The sequence below is a fragment of the Quercus robur genome, chromosome 5, assembly GCF_932294415.1.
Source record: "Quercus robur chromosome 5, dhQueRobu3.1, whole genome shotgun sequence".
Taxonomy (NCBI): Eukaryota; Viridiplantae; Streptophyta; class Magnoliopsida; order Fagales; family Fagaceae; genus Quercus; species Quercus robur.
This window is the reverse complement of record NC_065538.1, coordinates 43,911,828-43,933,189: the sequence shown is the minus strand read 5'-3', so window position 1 is coordinate 43,933,189 and position 21,362 is coordinate 43,911,828. Positions and strand designations below refer to the sequence as shown.

The 21,362-nt window shown below is 39.8% G+C and overlaps 3 protein-coding genes across 3 annotated transcripts; all 3 read right to left on the bottom strand.

Annotated features, from left to right (window-relative positions):
• Window positions 1–5,951: 5,951 nt before the first annotated feature.
• LOC126728214 (uncharacterized) lies at window positions 5,952–6,443 on the bottom strand. Its single transcript, XM_050434078.1, has one exon. It carries the CDS (start codon window positions 6,441–6,443, stop codon window positions 5,952–5,954), a length of 492 nt encoding a protein of 163 aa, XP_050290035.1.
• Window positions 6,444–16,755: 10,312 nt separating this feature from the next.
• LOC126728213 (uncharacterized) lies at window positions 16,756–19,290 on the bottom strand. Its single transcript, XM_050434077.1, has 2 exons — window positions 18,003–19,290; window positions 16,756–17,864 (listed from the first exon to the last, which is right to left on the bottom strand). Exons 1-2 carry the CDS (start codon window positions 19,288–19,290, stop codon window positions 16,756–16,758), a joined length of 2,397 nt encoding a protein of 798 aa, XP_050290034.1.
• Window positions 19,291–19,305: 15 nt separating this feature from the next.
• LOC126728212 (uncharacterized) lies at window positions 19,306–20,361 on the bottom strand. The gene has a single exon (XM_050434075.1). It carries the CDS (start codon window positions 20,359–20,361, stop codon window positions 19,306–19,308), a length of 1,056 nt encoding a protein of 351 aa, XP_050290032.1.
• Between the last annotated feature and the right edge of the window lie 1,001 nt (window positions 20,362–21,362).

Sequence of the window (21,362 nt, the reverse complement as noted above, 5' to 3'; positions counted from 1 at the left end):
TTAATTGCATTAGGAAAAATAAATAACAATAGAATAATTAATTTTTCATCAACTTAAATTTTAGAGGATAATTATTCAAATCAAAAGTTCTAAATAGCACTTAGAAGTCCAAGTCATAATAACAAAAGCCCCTTTTATTGGGTGGGGATGGAAAGTAAGGAAAATCGAAGAAAACCTTAATAAAGTCAATACGATAAAGAGAGGCCAAGAAACATGTATTTTAATTTACACTTTTTGGTATTTTAAATTGTACATTTTTAGACCCCTGTAAAATTAGAGTGTTTAACCTAATTAATTAACCAAGTAAATACTTAAGTTTATTATTCAGATCTAGGTTAAAATAAAACAATCATATCATGTAAAGCAGCGGAAAATAAAGAATACAATGATATGATAACCCAGGAAAACCTAACATGTAAAAAACCTAGGGAGGATTTAACCTAGCTATCCTAAGGTAAAACAAATCCTCTATGAAAGAATTGAAGTTTGTACAATAGAACTTAGACCACAAACATCCTATTACTACCTCGAGTAGAAAACTTACTACCACGACCATGTGACAGCTCTGAATCCACGGACTACTTCTTTCTTTGATCCACTACAACCACAAGTTCTCCTTCTTGTGGCTTTGAGACTCCACTCAAAGGTTTCAGATCTTCTTTAAGTTCTTTATGCAACAACTGAAGCGATCACCAAGTTCTTGATATGAATCATGATCCTGATAACCCTAATAAGTGTATATGAAGGTAAACACCTCTAGATCTGACAAGAGATTCAACACATAGCACATCAAAGACATTAGAGAGCTTTTGGGTACAAAACCCTAAATCTACAAAAGAGGCACAAGATACACTCTAATCTCTCCCTGAAAAGCCTTGAAACCCACCTAGGGTTAGCTTATGATGTCCTTTAAATACTGGAAAAAACAGATAATGATTTGGGCTTCCAATGGATAAGTTATGGCCTTTTTACGTTTGTTGATTTTTACTGATCTGTGACTTTTGATTAATCATATCTAATTTTCGATCAATCAAGCCTTGCAGAAATTGAATAGCAATTTCCTGCAATTACTCAATTCCAAACTTAATTTAAATCAAACTTTGAGCAAGTCTAAACCTAGACTAAATGTTTTGATCATGGTTTGCCAACATTTACAAATTAAAGTTCTAATACATTTAGTTCCTAAAGTCTTGAAACCTAACATAAACATAGGTATTTACAATTCAAATCCTTCCTATCTCTTATTATAATTGTTGATTATTTTTTTTTAAATCATAAAATGAGGATTTTGATTAGTACTTTACTATTAGTAATGGTTAAGATTGGTCATTGTCACATTGAAGGACGTCCAACAACACCTTGATTAACTATCCAAACTTGCAACTTCCACAATGATAGATAACAAGAAGAAAGAGGTGGAATTACATAAAAACTATTTTAGTTTTGTGTGTTGTGTTGGGTATACACATGTGAATAAAGTCCCACATTGAATAATAATGAGAAAAATGAGTAGTTAATATAACATAGTTGAGCTCATAACATAATTGAGACACACTAAGGCCTTTCGGATTAAGTATATCTCTATATGTTATATTTCCTAGGTGTTTATCTCCCAACAAATGGTAGATCGTCCAAGCCGTGATTGCCCATTTCCCCAATTCAAGGGGACTAAGCTTCTATTGCATCAGTTTGAAAAGGAGAAAGAAGTCGCTAGTTTCGTTGCTGCATTTTTGGATGGTGCCTTTGAATAGAGCCCAAATATTCCTCACAAATGGACACTCCCATAACACATGGCTAGTTGTCTTGGAATGGTGGTAGCACAGCTAACAGATTGCTTCAACTCTTACCCGTTTCTTGTCCAAACTCTCCTATGTGGGTAAGCATCCTGAATAGGCCCTCCATAGGAATGTACAGACTTTTGGTGGAACATTAAGTTTCCGTAATTCTCCCCTAGGTGGAAACCGTGAGCTTGCACCGATGAGTGTTCAGCATGATTGGTTCAGGCAGAGAGCCACCTAATACACTATTCTGACCGTGAACTTCTGTGCTCTATTTTCTATCCAAACTAGCTTGTCTTGGGAATTTTGGTGATTAAGGGGTAGAGCCAGTATGGCCTCACATGTTCAATGATCAAAGGTAGCAAAAAGCTTTCCCCTATCCCATTACTAAGTTTCCTCATCTATTAAGTCATAGACTTTCATATCCATTGATGGTGCATTCAAGAAGACAGGAGAATGAGGTAGCCAAGAGTGAGTTGCCACTGAAATATTTCTACCATCTCCAATTTTCCACCGTGACCCTACATGAATGATGTCTCTAGCAACTAGTAGTGAACGCCACACCAACGATGGATTACTCCCCAACTCAACATCCAAGAAAGAGGTATTCGGAAAATACCTTGCCTTGTACACCGTGTAAAAAAGTGACCCATTCTTATGAATTAGACGCCATGCTTGCTTAGCAAGCATAGCAAGGTTGAAAGCATGAAGGTCCTGAAATCCCATTCCCCCTTTCTTCTTTAGAGTGCATAACTTGTTCCAATTTATCCAATGGATTTTCATCGATCTCTTCATGATTTTAGCCCCACCAATATCTAGCCAACGGGGAATTAATATTATCACATGTGACCTTTGGAAGCTTGAATAAACTCACTGTATATGTTGGAATAGCCTGTGCCATAGTTTTGATAAGGATTTCTCACCCCGCTTTTGAAATAAATTTCTCCTTCCATCCCATCACTCTCCTTGTGATCTTTTCTTGAAGCTCTTTGAAAGTCCCCACCTTTGACTTCCCACTAAGCATTGGGAGGCCCAGGTACTTCTCACATTTAGTCATGACTCGAGCCCCCAACATTTGCTAAATGTCATTCCTCACTTCTTGCCTTGTGTTCTTGCTAAAAAATAAAGATGCCTTTTGTTTATTAATTGTCTGTCCAGATGCTGCTTCATATTTGCCCAAGAGATCTAACAGTTTTTGGCATTCCTTCACTGTTGCTTGGCAGAATAAAAGACTATCATCAGCAAACAAAATATGAGAAATGCAAACCCCATGTTGACTGGACATTACCCCCTTAAGTAATCAGGTCTCTTTAGCTTTCCTCAATAAGGCGGACAACCTTCAACACATAGAAGAAACAAATATGATGAAAGTTGGTCACCTTGTTTTATTCCCCTTGTAGGAGTAATAAAACCCTTAGGTTCCCCATTGATAAGGAATGAGTAAGATGTTGTATTGATTGTCTCCATATCCATATTAACCCATCTATGATCCAAGCCAAGATTTAGCATAATATTCTGCAAAAGGCCCCACTCTACCCAGACATAAGCCTTGCTAATGTCCAGTTTCACTATCATTTGCCTAACCTTGCCTTTTCTCTTATTCCTCATCCTATGTAACAACTCATAAGCTACTGTGGTATTGTCATTGATCAGACGATTAGGAACAAAAGCGCTTTGGGCATCAGATATAACATTTGGCAATACAAGTTTCAATCTATTTGCAATCACTTTAGATAAAACTCTGGAGACAACATTACCCAAACTTATAGGTCTATAGTTTGACATCTGCTTAGGATCATTCTTCTTTGGAATTAGCACAATATGAGTATAATTCATTTTATGCAACATATGTTTAGAATTTAAAACTGAAAGGATAGCCTTAGTTACATCAAGCCCAACAATATTCCAAAATTTCTGAAAGAAAAAATGGGACATACCATCGGGGCCAGGAGATTTTGAGGGGTGCATTTGAAATAAAGCCCTTCTGTCCTCATTTGATGTATACCTCTATAGTAGAGAGTTATTCATATCAAGGGTAATAAGTTTGTCCACCGAATCCAGCACACTCCCCATATTCATAGGATTTTCTGAAGTGAAAAACTCATGGAAATATTGCTCGACAACCTATGCAATATGATCCTCCAATGTACACCAAATATATGATTTTTACGGTGCCACTAGTTGGCTCATTGATGGAAGAATTTTGTATTTTTATCCCCTACAGGTAACCAAATGGATTGAGACCTTTACCGCCAAAAGAGTTTGTCTTGGTGTAGGATAGTGTTGATTTCCGATTTCAAGGCTCTAATTCTTTGGAGGTGGTCGGCCTTATTCTGCAGTGATAGTTCTTCAAGTGGTGCTTGCTTCTCTTGTAGCTTTGTTTTAAAATTCCCAAAGGTAATTCTACTCCAATCTACTAAGGCTAGCCGGCCCTTTTTAATTTTCTCAAATAATCTAAACATTTGGCTCCCATTAAGAACAATCATCCCCTAATTAAGCCTCACAGATCACTCCTTCACAATCTAGATGAGAGGTCCACTTCTCTTTGAAACACCTTGGCAGCTTCTTCCTTCTCCTAGGATTGGTGGGTTTCGATGTTGATATGAGAATAGGCACATGATTTGAATAGGATTCCTAGAGATGAGTAACTTTGGCGTGAGGAAAGAGGGCTTTCCATTCACTAGTTGCACAAAATCATCACCCAAACGTCCATTACTCCAAGTGAAAATATTACCCCGAAAACCCAAATCCACTAGCCCACAATACAAAAGGGCTTCCCTAAACTCTTGCATCAGCCTTAGAGGCCTAGGAAGTCTGCCTTGCTGTTCCTCCATGGTTAAAATCTCATTATAATCTCAACAACATAACCACCAAAACCAAACTCCTAGAGTGAAGATGTTTGAGCAACTGCCATGATTCACATTTCCTTTGCTCCTCAAGCCACCCATAGAATCTAGTAAACCTCCAAAGGGAATTGTCATTCGAAATTAAAGCATCAATATGATTCGGTGAGTTAGTTTGTACGTGCAAGTCTACCTCTTCCATTCATAGAAGAGTCAAACCCCATCTTCTTCGTAAACTTGGAACAACTAACATACAACAGTAGGGTAGATCAGCTTGTATCCTCTGCATCTCTTCCACATATTGTTTTGTCTCTATCAGAAACAAAACCTTAAGAGTTTTCTCCCTCACTAAATAAGAGAGGACATCAACTACCACTTGGTTCCTAAGTCCACGGCAGTTCCAGCTTAAGAGATTCATTAGGCTTAGCGAGGCTGGTCATCAACCTCCACCATTGGAAATTTGTTAGCCACAAACTTGCCTCGCTTACCACCCTTGCATAACCCATCCACCCAATCCTTTTCTTGATTCGATTCACTTCCCTGGAAACCTCTCTTTGCACCCATGGTAACTAGATCCTTAGGACTAGCAAGAGTATAAGGGTTTGGAATACGTGCTAATTTTTTCCAAGTTTTCCTAGCATGTGAATCGAGTGACTCACGTGCTACCCCACGTTACTGCCTTAGTAAAATGCTCTGGTCCAATTCTTCAAATACGTAACCAATAAGGACACTAACAAGGTTATCGCTTACACATGAATGTGTTATTATCATTACATCAAATTCTTGAATATACGTTTGCATGCTCACATCCACCTCATCATGGGATAATTCGGTTTCCTTTTGAGGAGAAAAAAAATCCCGAGATTAACTTTTCCATTAATGCATGACTAGCAGCAGCCATTATCTTCACCCCCTGTGAATCTAAAGAATTTGTAACATTCCCTTGAATAGAATCGGTGCCAGTTGGAACCCTAGCGTTGCCTAATTAAAGCATGCGTATGGTGCATGGCGGAACCCTAGTGCCATGATCCCCATCTTTCCCTGTTTCTCTTTGCGATGATCTTTTATTCCTTCTATCAAAGTACCTTGCTAACCATCTAAAGCCCGCCTTTAGCCATTCTCGATAAGGAAAAACTCTCTAGTCTTAATCCTTAGGGCTAGAACATTCCCTGGCCTCGTGATCAATTTTGCCACACTGATAATAGAAACAAACTAAACGTTCATATTTGAAACCAACACAAACCTTATCACCCTCAGGGTTAACTACCACTCCACTCCAACATAGTAGTTTATGAAGAGGTATTTCAACCTTGAACCTAATGAAACAGGCTTATTCAAACGAGAAAACCTTGTTATCGATCTCCACTACATTCCCCAGTCCACCACTGATGTCCTTACTAGCCTCCTCAGATATTAAGTCAAATGGTAAGCCCACCTGAACCCATAAAGGAATAGAGTTAAAGGTAACCATCCTAGCCATCATACCCCTCTCCCATCTCCGAAGGACCAGTGAGTGATTTTCAAAACTCCACAAGCCAATGTTGAGGACCCATTTAAGCTTACTTTCTAAAGTAAACTTGAATTGGAATAGTCCATCTCCCACATCCACAATCCTTGGATTAGAACCCATCTTCCATATAGACCTAATCAATGATTTGGTAGCACTTTGGTTGTAAGAACATGTTGTGAGAAAATGTCCAAGTAGACTGAGTGAAAATTCTTCAAGAATTTTGTCTCTGTGCATTACTCCTACCTTAATCACCTCCCCTTCTTCCTCAATCAGAGTTATGTTTTGTACCCTTTCTATAAAGTTTGAATCCATGCTTTAGAAGAGAGAGTTTGATAGTCCAGAGCAAGAAAATAAAACACTAGTAATTGAAAAAGAAAAACCAAACTCGCCAAAGTGAGAAGTAGGAACCTCACCAGTCATGAGAGAGAAAGCTCACCATAAGTGAAAAGTAGGGGCGGAGCCAGAGGGAGGCGAGGGGGAGCACCTGCCCCCTCTAACTCCTAAAACATCCTTGCATATGTAGTCTACTCTAGTTAGTCCCTGAGACATTGAGAAAAAAAAAAAAAAAAAAGGACACCCACTTGAAAGTGACCCAAGAAAAAGAAAGGAAGAAAAAGTTATGCTCAAAGACCAAACCATGTAACATTTTCACCATTTCACTATTATCATAAGCAATTTTTGTCTGTCTTGCACCTATTTCACTACTTTTTCTTTTTTATTTAATATCTTTATTTTCACCATTTTCACTGTGATACATTTCACAGCATTTTGTTATTAAGTGAAGCTGGAGATATTACAAATTTTACTACTTATGTCTTACAAATTAGCATCTCACCAATCACAAAAAATAATTTCAAAGATATATTCATTATATTGTTTAAGTAACACTACTCACATTTTTACTACATCAATTTGTAAAATTTGTTGTAGCTATGACTATGAATTGGTTATTTTTGTTTATTTATTTTAATACTATGAAATATATTCATATTTTCTTACCACTGTTTTGTTATTATTATTGATTAATATTTTTTAGATTATTTTTACTTTTAATATTGTTTTTTTAATTTTGCCCCCTCTAGACTAAAATCCTAGCTCCGCCACTGGTGAGAAGGATAGGACTCCCTAGCAGGTCATAATATAAGGTTCCTAATTCTTAATGAGTTAGAAAAGCTGATTTACCACCCTGTTCCATGGTATCGCATATAATTACCGATACCCTTTTTTTTAACTTTTTTTTATAGTTACTTTCACAATGTAGCCAATGCCTAATAGCATTCCTTGTTGTAAAAATGTGCCTTTAGACACATTGATCCCTGCCTAATTAAGATCAGCCTAACACAATAACTCACATTACAAAGATAAATGTGAGGTGCTAACATCTCACTAATTGCATGATTCTCTCTAAGAAACAATCTAAATGGGAGGTGCTAAGTGCTAACATTTCACCAATCACCTTGGTCTAACACAAATGTTCACCAAATCATTACCTAAGATTAGCTAAACAAAACAACTCGTGTCACAGAAATACTTGACTCACTAGTTGCCTCAATCTCTTTAAAGCCATAATCTAAATATGAAATGTTGATATCTTGTCACTCGCTTTAATCCAACACAAGTTTCTCATCATTCAAGAGTAGGAATGAGGTACCATAATTAATATCCCATTATATATTTTATATTTTGAGGAAGAGAATATAGTTTGGGTAGAATCCAAATGAGACTTTAATGTTTTTTTTTTTTTTTTGAGAAGGCTACTTAACTCAAAAGTTTAATTCACTCAAAAAAAAATCAAAAGTTTAAGCTTAAGTTTAAAGATTTGGTTTAATGATGGTATATTAATTTTTTTTTTTTTTTTTTACATGTGGGTGCACTCACAAAAACTAATTTCTTTAATTGTAGAATGATAATTTATTTTTTATTTTTTTAAAGAAAAAAATATATAGATGGTTTCCCCCTACCTTTAAGAAAACTTCCAAAATATTGAGTCGATAAAAATATAACTCAATTGAAACCTTAAATTTTTTTTTCCTTAAAAAAAAACTTAAATTGTTTTTTTTTTTTAAACGACTGTTATGAGTGCACTAAATAATCAAATGACATTCAATTTCTCTAACTTGTGAAAGAGATGTTAATAAAACCTAAATACAAAAGCATAATTAGCAATTTTGCATCTCAAAAAATAAAGAGTGGCTGTTTTTATAAACCCAGAAAAAAAAATTAGAAAGTTTGAATAAATAATGTTTAATTCATATATATTTTTATGAGATATTTAATTATTAAAAAAATCAATACATATTTATTGCCTTACTCCTCAGAATTATCAAGTCGACCCCCTAGAAATAGATAACCTTTTTTGGATTTTTTTTTTTGCCTTCAGTCTTGATCAAATGGTAAGAGATTTTATCAATTTTAAATTAAGGTAAGTATGGGCTCCGAGGTAAAACATTAACCCATTGCATATCCAATATCTCATTATATTATTATCCATTACAGTATTAAGAAGAAAATCAACATAAAATAAATTAATAAAATTTTTTTTTGAAAGGAAATAAAATTTATATCTTGATTCTTGACGCTCATGAATAAAATTATAATCTATGTTTTTTCCTTACAATATTTTCATCAATTAATATTTGTTGTCTTTGAAATAGCATGGCCTCTGTGTGACCTTAATATATACTACTACATTTTCAATCGAAAATAATTGTACTAGATATGATAAATCATAATAAATTTGAGAGATACAAAAGGTTATAAAAAAGACGCTAAAATTTCAAAAACTCTAGTCATGTCAAACAATCCTACTTACCCCAAAATTAAAGCTAAAAATACAAAGCAATATTTGGTTAAAATTCCCCCTTCTACTATTGCGGTTGGAATTTTCCTTTCAATTCCAGACTTCCTGAACAAGTCTCGATTCCAAAAAGAGTCCTCGCGGGCTGAAAAAGCAAACCAATAGGCCCCTAATTAATTGGGCTGCGGTCCATTGAATTTTTCTTTTTACATTTTAAACTTTAGAGAGTTCAGTATATTTCTTTTAAAGCTTAATTTTTATTTTTAAATGATTTACTTAAACCTCTAATTTTTTTTATAAAAAAAAGTTTCATTTAATAATTTAAGATAATTTTATTAAAATATTAGAATTTTGCATGAGTTTCATTTAAATTTCAAATTTTAAAATAAATTTCTTTTAAGCGAGCTAGTCATGTGATGTTTAATTGTGTTTACAGAAAAAACGAAACTTGCCCATTAATTTTTTTTAAATAAAATTTTTAAAAAATCATCTTCCACTTTGTTGTGAAATCTTAATTTTACAACTGACCAACCTACCAATCTAATCGATTTGATCTGATCTAATGAGGTGCCAAACGGGTTTATATGTTGAACATGTGAATAACCCGATTCAACCCACAAAGGCATACCCACTTTCATTCTGATGATGCACGAGATCAGTAGGCTGAATGCTTCAGGCTTCAATGATCTAAAAGGCCTGAAAAAGAAAAAGAAACAATCAAAGGAAACCAGTGGTGACTGGCTAAGGATCCTCCGATGGTGAAGTTAGTTTCTCTCTTCAAAATCTAGAACTCCAATTTTCTGGGTCTTTTGTAAAAGGGAAAAACTTGCCTTTAATTGTCGGGAATGAGTGCTTATATAGTGCTATATATGGAAGCGGTTATTTGTCTTGTAACTTCCCCCACATTTGTGGAGGTCAAAAGCTTCACACTCACTTCTTATAATTGCTATAGAAGTTAGGATACTTACTCTCATCTTTCATAACTGCTATTGGAAGTTAAGTGTTTGACAGGAGGTTATAATGATGCATTAGGATCTTACCACATGGTTCGGTTCACAAGCTCATGTAGATGAACCTTGTGTTGAGGGTCGTCCATATCCGGACGACCTTGCTAGGTTTGGACGAGCTCCTCTTAAGAACCCATGAATGATAGTGGGAGAGTAGTTGGTTTAGTTACCATGGTGCTTTACATGCTATGGACGTCTACTCAAGGATGAGTTTACATTCTATGGACGAATACCCAAGGACGAGCCACACTTGTCTTTCCCCATCACATTCTATTGCCAATGTTGTCCTCGTACTTATGCATCCCTCCAATGCTCATCACTTATAGTGATGATTTGTCGCGAACACGTGAATAAACCAATTCAACCAACAAACAAAACTAAACTTTTTTTTAAAAAATCATAAAAATCATCCATAATCGATTTTGTAAAATTCTATGAGAATTATCAAAGAATCTGCTTAAAATTTATATTTTATTTTATTGCGAAATCTAGTTTTGACAATATTTATGACTAAAATGTTTGTTTCATAATTTATATATATACATATATATATATATATATATATATATATATATATATATAAAATAAAAAACTAAACTGAAAGAGTAATTAAAATTACAACCATTCTAAAAAAGAAATAGTGTGAACCACAAAAGTTGAAAATCTGATACATTATCAATAGAGTAAAGTTAAGGATATTACAAATTTTAATATATAAACCTTACAAATTGATGTGTCATCAATCATAAAAATAAACAATTCAAACACTTATCTAAAATATATTTAAAATTGAAATAATTTGATTTTTGGCTGAACATAATATAGTATGTTACATCAGCTTTTAACGCTTCACAATTTTAGAATATTCTATATATTTTTTAATTGAATTGAACATATTATATATTTAAATTGCCCATTAAAATCATGGAATATCATATTTTCTTTATATAGTAAATTATATAATTATATATGATGAACTCTGGGATATCAGTGGACTGAAAATGCCGGGCCTTGGTAAACTTGCGACTGAATCCTGAGAAAACAAGTAAAAACTCAGAGGAGACCGGTGAAATCCGACCAAGAACCCTCCGATGGTGAAGTTAGCCTCTGACTGAAGGAATGTAAACTTAGTTTCTCAAGAACAGAATGCCTTACTCTTTCATTGGCGTGTGCTTATATAGTAAACGGGAAGCGGTTACTTGTTTAGTAACCGCTCCTACAGTTGGGGAATCCAACAAGCTCGGAAATAACTTCCGTAACTGATGTAGAAATTCGTATTTCACAACGGTTGGGCTTGGCTGGCGACGGTTCGTTCTTCCACTCAGCGGAGACGTAGTAATCCTCCCTCTTGTCCTTTATAGACAAGGAATGGTAGTGAGCTCGTCCGTCCTTGACAGACGGACGAATGCTAAGAAGCCCGTCTGTCCTCAAGGACGGACGGATGACAGTAAGCTCGTCTGTCCCGTCTGTCTTGAGGACAGACGGATGAGTAACTGATGACTTACCTCGTCTATCCTTTGGACGACGCACATGGACAGAAGATAACTTAGCGAATTTTCGTTACACATCAGTTGCCCCCTTGTTCATATGGGTCGTCTAAGGAGACGAACAACCAAGTGTTGTACCTAGAAAGCCCATACGTCAAGATGCCACGTGTCACATTCTCATTGGTGATGAGTTTCGTCGATCCATTTTTCGAGATGAATGCCATGTGTCACTTCCCGATTGGTTGTGTCGTTTTGTATGCCCAGGTCAATTTCCTATAAATAGGGGAATTCCTCCGTTGCCCCCTGCATTTCTAAGATTTTCGTTCTTTGACATTCCTCGTCTAGAGCCTCGTCTAGGATATTCCTCGCGTCCGTAGCCTCCATTCGTCTTAGAGCCAGGTATTCCCTCTTCTCTCGTCTTTTAGGTTTTTTAATCTTTTCTAAAAAAAATGTCGTCTAGCGACAGTCTAGAAAAGGTCATAGACGAGTACCAATCCATATCCAATACTAGTTCTAGTGGTTCTAGTAGTAGTGATGGAGGGAATTCTACGGACGAGGAATATGTTTCCGGCATCCCTGGGTTTCCCTTAGAGGCTATACAACAAGAAATTAGGAAGGCCTCAGGATCCCAGGCAGGTACCTCGTCCAGGGTTTCCTCGTCCGTCCCTCCGTCTATCCCTTTGGACGAGGAGGAAGTAACTGTATTTAGCTGTGCAATTGACATACCTTCTAAGACAGACGAACAAAGGTTAGATAATATGAGGGCATGGTACCAGATCCCAGATGAGCTTAACCCTAGGTTACCCGTCCGTGGAGAATGGTGTTGTGATCCTCGTTTTGGGATAGGCATCTATGAGGCCTATCTTCTGGGGGGTTTGAGATTTCCTTTAAACGCTTTCATTAGGGAATTACTTGTTAGGTTAGGTTTGGGGGTATGTCAGTTTAATCCTAACGCATGGAGATTGGTTATCTCTATGCAAGTCCTATGGAGAGAGGTGTTTGGGGGGGACCGTCCTCTTACAGTGGACGAGTTCCTCTATTGTTATAAACCCTCCGAAATTCATCAATCCCTTGGCTTTTACCAGTTTACTGCCAGGGGCAAAGATTGTAGAATGATTAGGTCCCTACCCTCGTCTGACAGAAAGTGGAAGACGGAGTTTTTCTTCGTCTCCGGAAATTGGGCTGGAAACCCTTCAGACGTTGGACGGGACACTTTTGGTCGTTATACTGGGGACCTAGGGAACCTTCGTCCTCAGGGTAAGTTTTTTTTTTTTTTTTTTTTTTTTTTTTAAGTTATTATTATTTTTTGTATTCTAACTTATTCCTTTACAACTGTTGGGCGTCCTTCCCTTAGCAAGTTTCACCGTGATCGCGTCCACAGAGCTCGTCTATACGCAGATAGGAGTTTCCACTCCCTAGTGACTCTTAGACGGCTTGCTAAGTGGGGACTTGGTCCTGATCCTTCTGACGAAGCACTCGCGCACGAAATAACCGTAAGGAGAAGTAAGCCTTTAACTTAGGACGTCTTTTACCTTTTTTTTTTTATGTTCGCTCTAAAAACTCTTCTTTTTTTTTTTTTTTAGGAATGGCGACAATGAAGGGTAACAAGGGAAAAGATGTAGCTGGTGAGGGGGATCGTCCTGAGGCTGGGGACGTTCGTCCTGACGCTGTACCCCAAACTCGTCCGTCTGCTGGGGACAAAAGGAAGTCCTTACCGAAGAATTTGCACTTAGGGAGCCTTCCCAGCAGGCGTGACAAAAGAGTGAAGCAATCATCGTCTAAGGTGGCCAAGCCTATTCTGCCTCAGCCCAACCTCTCCGTCCAAACAATTGATGTGGACGTATCTCCACCTGTGGAGACGACCTCGTCCAAGACCCCTCCTAGGACGACTACATCTGTCTCGTCTCAGCCCCCGCCGAGGGTATCTTCGAACATAGTTGAAAACGAGGATTTGGCTTGGCAACGTTTCCAAGAAGCTGTGAAGGACGAGGACATACATGCTTGTTATGACATGTCTTTAAAAGATTTTGAACATTCTGGTGTTCATGATCTGTTTAAGGTAAATTTCCTTTCGTCTTGCCTTTATTATTTCACTATTTTTTGGGCGTCTTAACCAAGCATTTCTCTTTTGCAGGCCATGTCTAAGTTCATCGCAGCGTCTAGGCAAGCCACTGAGTTGGACAAGACGAGAATTTTGCTGGAGACGACCATAAAAAACGTGAGGGACGAGAGTAAGAAATGGGCTGGGGTTGCTGTTGAGGCTAAGCAGAAAGAAGCGGAGCAGCAAAACTTGATCGCAGAGTTGAAGGCCGCTGTGGTGGAGAAAGATTCTCGTCTCGACCACCTTCAAGTGAAGAATGACGAGCTGAGTACTTCCCTCTCCAAGGCCAAGGACGATGCCATTGCGGAGTTCAAAGCGTCCAAGGAATTCACAGACTTACTGGACCGCAACTATGCGGCGGGTTTTGAAGATTTCAGGATGGACGCCATTGAAAACTTCCCTGAAGTGGACTTCAACTCTATCAAACTTAATTTGAACGCTGCTACCAGCTCTCTTCTCCAAACCATCTCTGAGGACGTTAATATTGAGGACGATGCCTCCACCCAGCCACCCACTGCCTCTTCTGCTTAAGAACAAGTTTTCTCTTCTTTTTTTTTTTTGTGTGATCCTTTGTTTTGGGATCTTTGATGTAATTCAAATACACTGATCTCGTCCAGATCTTTTAGGACGAGATATTGAAACTAGTTCTTCGCAAGGGTGTTTGGACGTTGGTTGTCCGCCCTTCGAACAGTTAGTGGATTTTACCTCCTTTATGTATGGACGAGATTTTTCATTTCGTTTGCTTGGCTTCATACTTTATTCGTCCATATTTGGTGTGTTTAAACCATCTATTAAAACTTCAATGGTTATTTCTTGTCCTTAGACTAAATTTTTTTTTGCTTTGTTATGCGCTCTGATCGTCCACGGACTTATGGACCTTGCCCGTCCGTAGACTGGGTTTTGGCTCAAAAATCTCGTCTATGGACTTTACTGTTTATGGTCTGGACGTGCATTTTGCCTCGTCCTTTATATGAGTTTGTCCAGGGCCTAGGCAAGTTATGGGTTCTTCCTCGTCCTTTGATCTGACGAGGATGCCTTTACCTTGCTTTTTACCCATATGGGTCTGGACGTGCATTTTGCCTCGTCCTTTATATAAGTTTGCCCAGGGCCTAGGCAAGTTATGGGTTCTTCCTCGTCCTTTGATCTGGACGAGGACGCCTTCACCTTGCTTTTTACCCTTATGGACGAATACGCCTTGGGCTCGTTATAGGTTCCACCTTGTTCTTTGACTAAAATGAAGGTGTCTTGCTTTACCCTTAGGAAAGCTTTAGACGTTACATCTCCGCGTCCAGAGAATTTACTCGTCTGATTGACAATTAAAAACTATTTTGTTCTTAGCCACCCTGTAGGTTAGCTTTGAGCAAGAATGCCATGGAAATCTGAAATTCACACAACATTTTGTACATTACATAAATATCGTTTTACAGATAAGGCACATACATGCTAATGCCTTTTATTTAGTAAGTACTCCATAACTTCGTCCACAATCATGATAAATAACCACAACACAAATAACAAAGCGAAATAACCACAACACAAATAACAAAGTGATAGTATCAAACACAACATAAAACATAAGTAGAATGTAAATAGGGTAGCAAACTCCAAGCTCGTCCACAGTGAACCTCATTTCGGCCCACTTCTACTGGTAGTACCTCCTCAGGTGCTCCACATTCCAAGGATGTTCTAGCTTTCTCCCGTCTAGGGCCTCCAGGTAATAGGATCCTTGTCTTTTGAAGTTGATGACTCTATAGGGTCCTTCCCAATTGGGGCCCAATTTCCCATGAGCTGAGTTCTTGGTTGCTAGAGAGACCTTCCTCAGGACAAGATCTCCTATGTTGAAACGTCTTGGTTTCACCCTTGAATCATATTGCTTAGCCATGAGGTTCTTGTACTTCGCTGCCCTGTGCTCTGCTTCTGTCCTTACTTCGTCTATAAGATCGAGGTTCAAGTGGAGTTGCTCCTCGTTATCCTTCTCCTCATATGACATCACCCTATGGTTAGCCATGTGCACTTCCGCAGGTATAACTGCTTCACTTCCATAGGCCAGTTTAAAAGGGGTCTCCCCTGTAGGGGTCCTCACTGTCGTCCTGTATGCCCATAAGACACCAGGTAACTCATCTGGCCATACTCCCTTTGCCCCCTCAAGACGAGTCTTGATGATTTTCAACAAGGATCGGTTTGTAACCTCAGCTTGACCATTTGCCTGTGGATGGGCGGGGGAGGAATAATGATTTTGGATTCCAAAGTGTAGACAGAAGTCCCTGAAAAGGGTGTTATCAAACTGTCGCCCGTTGTCGGAAACTAGTACCCTGGGTACTCCAAATCTGCACACTATATTCTTCCAGAAGAAGTTCTTTACATTCTGCTATGTAATGTGTGCCAATGGTTCTGCTTCCACCCACTTAGTGAAATAGTCAATCCCTACCACTAAGAATTTCATCTGTCTAGTTCCAAGTGGAAATGGACCCAGGATATCTAGGCCCCATTGAGCAAAGGGCCACGGGGCCATCATTGGGGTGAGATACTCTGATGGTTGTCTGGGGACATTACTGAATCGTTGGCATTTGTCGCATGCCTTGACATAAGCTTTTGCATCCACTTGAACAGTTGGCCAATAGTACCCTGCACGGACGACTTTGTGGATGAGCAACCTTGCTCCTGAATGGTTTCCACAGGCTCCTTCATGAACTTCCCTCAGCACATAGTTCGCCTCATCTGGGGCCAGACACCTGAGATAAGGTTGAGAAAAGCCCCTCTTGTAAAGAACTTCGTCCATAAGGACATACCTGGCTGTTTTCATCCTGAGTTTTTTAGCTTCGTCTCTTGCTTCCAGAAGTCTCCCGTCCTTTAGATACGAGACGATTGGTGACATCCAATTTTCTTCATTCCCTATTTGCTGCACTTCCGGGAGATCTACACTCGGGACGTACTGAATTTCATCATACTGGTCGGTTGTTCCGGTTGCTGAGGCTTCCTTCGCTAAGGCATCAGCTTCCGCATTCTCTTCCCTCGGGATTTGAATGAAGTTAGCTTTCTTGAATTTTTTCACAAGCTGTAATACCCTCTCCAAATACTTTTTTATTCGCTCTTCTTTCGCCTCATATGTCCCATTTATTTGGCCCATTACCAATGAAGAGTCTCCTAGGACGAGAACTGACTCTGCTTCTACAGACTTAGCCAATTCTAGCCCTTTAAGCAGTGCTTCATACTCCACCTCATTGTTAGTTGGTCAATATTGCAGACGGACTCTATGCTTCAACTTGTCTCCTTCAGGGGATTGCAAAACTACCCCTATTCCTCCTGCATGCTGTGTGGACGAGCCATCTACATGGACCATCCACTTTTTATCCTCCTGCACTTCATCGTTGCATCTTGGGGTGAACTCCGCAATAAAGTCTGCCAGGGCTTGAGCCTTAATAGCATGTCTCGGTTGGTATTGGATATCAAACTTGCTAAGTTCGACCGCCCATTGGATCAGACGTCCCGCGGCTTCCAACTTGTTCATAGCTTTCTTAAGTGGGTGATATGTCATAACATTGATTACATGGGCTTGGAAGTAGTGTCTTAACTTCCTGGAAGCCGTGATGAGCGCGAAGGCCAGCTTTTCTATTAGCGGATATCGCCCTTCCGCCCCCCTCAATGCCCTACTGGTGTAATACACTGGCTTTTGCATTTTTGCTTCCTCCCTTATCAGTGCTGAGCTCACAGCATGCGGGGTCACCGCCAGGTACAAAAACAGTTCCTCTCCTACCACGGACGGACTTAGCAGCAGGGCCATGACAAGATACGTCTTCAAATCTTGGAAGGCTCTTTGGCACTCGTCCGTCCATTCGAATGCTTTCTTCAGAACCTTGAAAAATGGCAAACACTTGTCAGTAGCTTTGGAGACAAACCTGTTGAGGGCGGCAACTCGCCCCGTGAGAGATTGAACTTCTTTAATATTCTGCGGAGGTTTCATTTCTAGGATTACCTTGATCTTTTCTGGGTTGGCCTCGATCCCCCTGTGTGAGACCATGAATCCAAGAAATTTTCCCGAAGCCACTCCGAAAGCACATTTACTGGGGTTCAACTTCATACTGTATCGCCTGAGTGTGTTGAAGGTTTCTTGCAAATCATCTAAATGCTTACTCTCTTCCAAACTTTTCACTAACATATCATCCACATACACTTCGACATTTCGCCCAATCTGAGGACGGAACATGTGATTGACCAGTCGTTGATATGTTGCTCCAGCGTTTTTCAATCCGAAGGGCATTACCTCATAACAGAACAAGCCCTGACTAGTAACAAATGAGGTCTTCTCCTGGTCAACCTCGTCCATCCGTATCTGGTTGTATCCTAAGAAAGCGTCCATAAAACTAAGTAGTTTATGGCCCGCGGTTGAGTCCACCAGTTGATCAATGCGTGGTAATGGATAGCTATCTTTGGGGCAAGCCTTGTTCAGATCAGTAAAATCCACACACATCCTCCACTTGCCATTCGCCTTTTTGACCATCACTACGTTGGCCAACCAATCTGGATAGTACACCTCTCGGATAAACTTCGCTGCCATCAATTTTTGAACCTCGTCTTTAATAGCATTTTCTCTCTCAGGGGCAAACACCCTTTTCTTTTGCCGTATTGGCTTCGAGGATGGACATACGTTCAGGCGATGGGTGATGACATTAGGATCTATTCCAGGCATATCCTCATGACTCCAAGCAAACACATCTACATTCTTCCTCAAAAACTGGACAAGGTTTTCTTTAATTCCTCCTTCTAGATCTGCCCCCACCCTGGTACATCTCTCAGGGTTCCTTTCGTCTAAGGGAACATCTTCTAACACTTCAATAGGTTCTACCACGACCCTTTTTTCTTCAATAGTCATGGTCTGCACTTGCTCGTCCGTGGCCAACATAGCCAAGTAACACTCTCTCGCTGCCAGTTGATCTCCTTGCACTTGTCCTACTCCATAGTCTATTGGGAACTTGACTGATAGATGGTAGGTGGACGTAACTGCTTTCCAACTATTCAAAGTTGGCCTCCCAATTATGGCATTATAGGAGGACGAACAGTCTACTACCAGGAAACTCACGTCCTTGGTGACTTGCTGTGGATATGCCCCAACTACCACTGGTAATGTAACAGTACCTACGGGCTGCACCTTCATCCCACCAAAACCTACTAACGGAGAATTCACCGGACGAAGACGGTCTCGTCCTAACTTCATCTGCTGAAAAGCTGGAAGATACAGGATATCTGCCGAACTTCCATTATCAACGAGTACCCTTCTGGTTGTGTAGTCAGCGATGAGCAAGGTAATGACAATAGCATCGTCGTGAGGATGGTGGATTCTTTCAGCTTCTTCTTTGGTGAATGTGATTGCCTGTTCGTCCATATCCCTATCTCTAGGTGGTCGTCCAGAGAGTTGGATGCTCTGCACCACCTTCAGGTATGTTTTCCTGGACCTGGACGACTGAACTGTAGAGCTCCCTCCGACGATAACCCTGATTTCTCCGAGAGGTGGCCGTGATGACTCTTCAGCTTTTCCCTTGAGTTTGTCGTCCTTGTGGTCTCGTCCTAGGAAACTTCTTAACTTCCCCTGCCTTATAAGATTCTCAATCTGCTGCTTTAGATCAAAACATTCGTCCGTATCACGCCCATGGTCTCTATGGAAGCGACAATACTTGTTTCTATTGCGCTTATTTGGATCTCCCTTCATTTTTTCTGGCCACTTCAAGGAAGGGTCATCCTTGATTTGCATTAGGACTTGATCAAGTGGCATGTTCAATGGCGTATACTACTGACTTCGTGCTGAGGGGCCTGCCTTCCTATCACGATCCTTTTTGTCTTCCGTTCGTCCTTTCTTAAGACGAGGACCTTGCTCTGAGTGACGAGTGGGGTTAGCATCTATTTTCTCAATTCTCTTCCTCTTCTTGGCTATGATAGCATCCTCCGCATTCATAAAATTCTGGGCTGAGTGGACGAGTTCGGCCATGGTCTGAGGCTCTTGCTCATATAGCTTGTGGGTGAACAAATCAGAGTGAACCCCATTGTGGAAAGCCGCCAGGAGTAGCTTGTCATCCATCTCATCCACTGCTAAAGCTTCCCTATTGAACCGCGTAATGAACGACCGCAAACTTTCATTCTCCCCTTGTTCTATGGTCAGCAAACTAGATGAGGAGCGCTTGTGCCTCTGTCCTCCGATGAAGTTGTTGACAAACAACTTACTTAATTCTTCGAAGGACGTTACCATGCTGGGTGGTATTTTGCTGAACCACACTCGTGCGGGTCCTTTAAGGGTAGTAGGGAAAGCTCTGCACATTATTTCATCCGGAACCCCTTGAAGATGCATAGTAGTTTTGAAGGTGGCAATGTGGTCAAATGGATCTCGCATCCCATCATATGAATCTAAGGAAGGCATCTTGAACTTTGGTGGCAAAGGGTGAGCATTGATAGGAGGCACAAATGGGGAGTCAGTCCTGTGAACCAAGTCCTCTACGGGGTTGGTCCTCTTCATATTTTCCTTCATCTCATCCATAGTTCTTCTCATTTGGTCCATCTCCCTTTCCAAGTGAGGCACCCTCCTTGAAGGGGTACCCCTTGACTGGCTCTCAAACTCGACATTCCTCTCATCTTGGCTCTGGACCTGCCTTCCAACGTTCTCATCGCGATGCTGCCTCCTCATGTTAAGTTCTCTAACCAACTCCTGGTTCTGGCGGGTCAATTCTGCCATAGTAGCAGCCATGGATTGCACGTGTTGGACAGAAGGCGGTTGTACGGTAGGCACCGATTGACGGTCGCCTCTGCTTTCTTGAAGGCCTGGGCTGGTAGCCCTTGACCTTGTCCGGACCATTTCAGCCTTTATGTCCAAGAAAGAAATCGCAGAATCCAACAATGGAAATCAAACGTTATTCCTTTCCCACAGACGGCGCCAACTGATGAACTCTGGGATATCAGTGGACTAAAAATGCCGGGCCTTGGTAAACTTGCGACTGAATCCTGAGAAAACAAGTAAAAACTCAGAGGAGACCGGTGGAAGCCGGCCAAGAACCCTCCAATGGTGAAGTTAGCCTCTGACTGAAGGAATGTAAACTTAGTTTCTCAAGAACAGAATGCCTTACTCTTTCATTGGCGTGTGCTTATATAGTATACGGGAAGCGGTTACTTGTTTAGTAACCGCTCCTACAGTTGGGGAATCCAACAAGCTCGGAAATAACTTCCGTAACTGATGTAGAAGTTCGTATTTCACAACGGTTGGGCTTGGCTGGCGACGGTTCGTTCTTCCACTCGGCGGAGACGTAGTAATCCTCCCTCTTGTCCTTTATAGACGAGGAATGGTAGCGAGCTCGTCCGTCCTTGACAGACGGACGAATGCTAAGAAGCCCGTCTGTCCTCAAGGATGGACGGATGACAGTAAGCTCGTCTGTCTCGTCTGTTTTGAGGACAGACGGATGAGTAACTGATGACTTACCTCGTCTATCCTTTGGACGACGCACATGGACAGAAGATAACTTAGCGAATTTTCGTTACACATCAATATATAAAAAAAAAAAATGCGATCATAATAAATGTCTATGCTAAATTATATAGTTCTAAATACCAAAAAAATAAATAAATAAATAAATTTCTCTTAACAACTACCATAATTATCAAATTTTCATTTTTATGAATTACCAAATTTCATATTTAGATTATGCTAAAATTTCCAATATATTGTATGAGTTACCAACTAGTTTATGATATAGTTAAAATAGCACCAAACACATTTATTGTCACGTTAGTTTGTTATTATTTTTTTAAAATAAAATTGATAGTTACTTTACCTTTTTTCAAAAAATATTCTTCTTAGCCAAA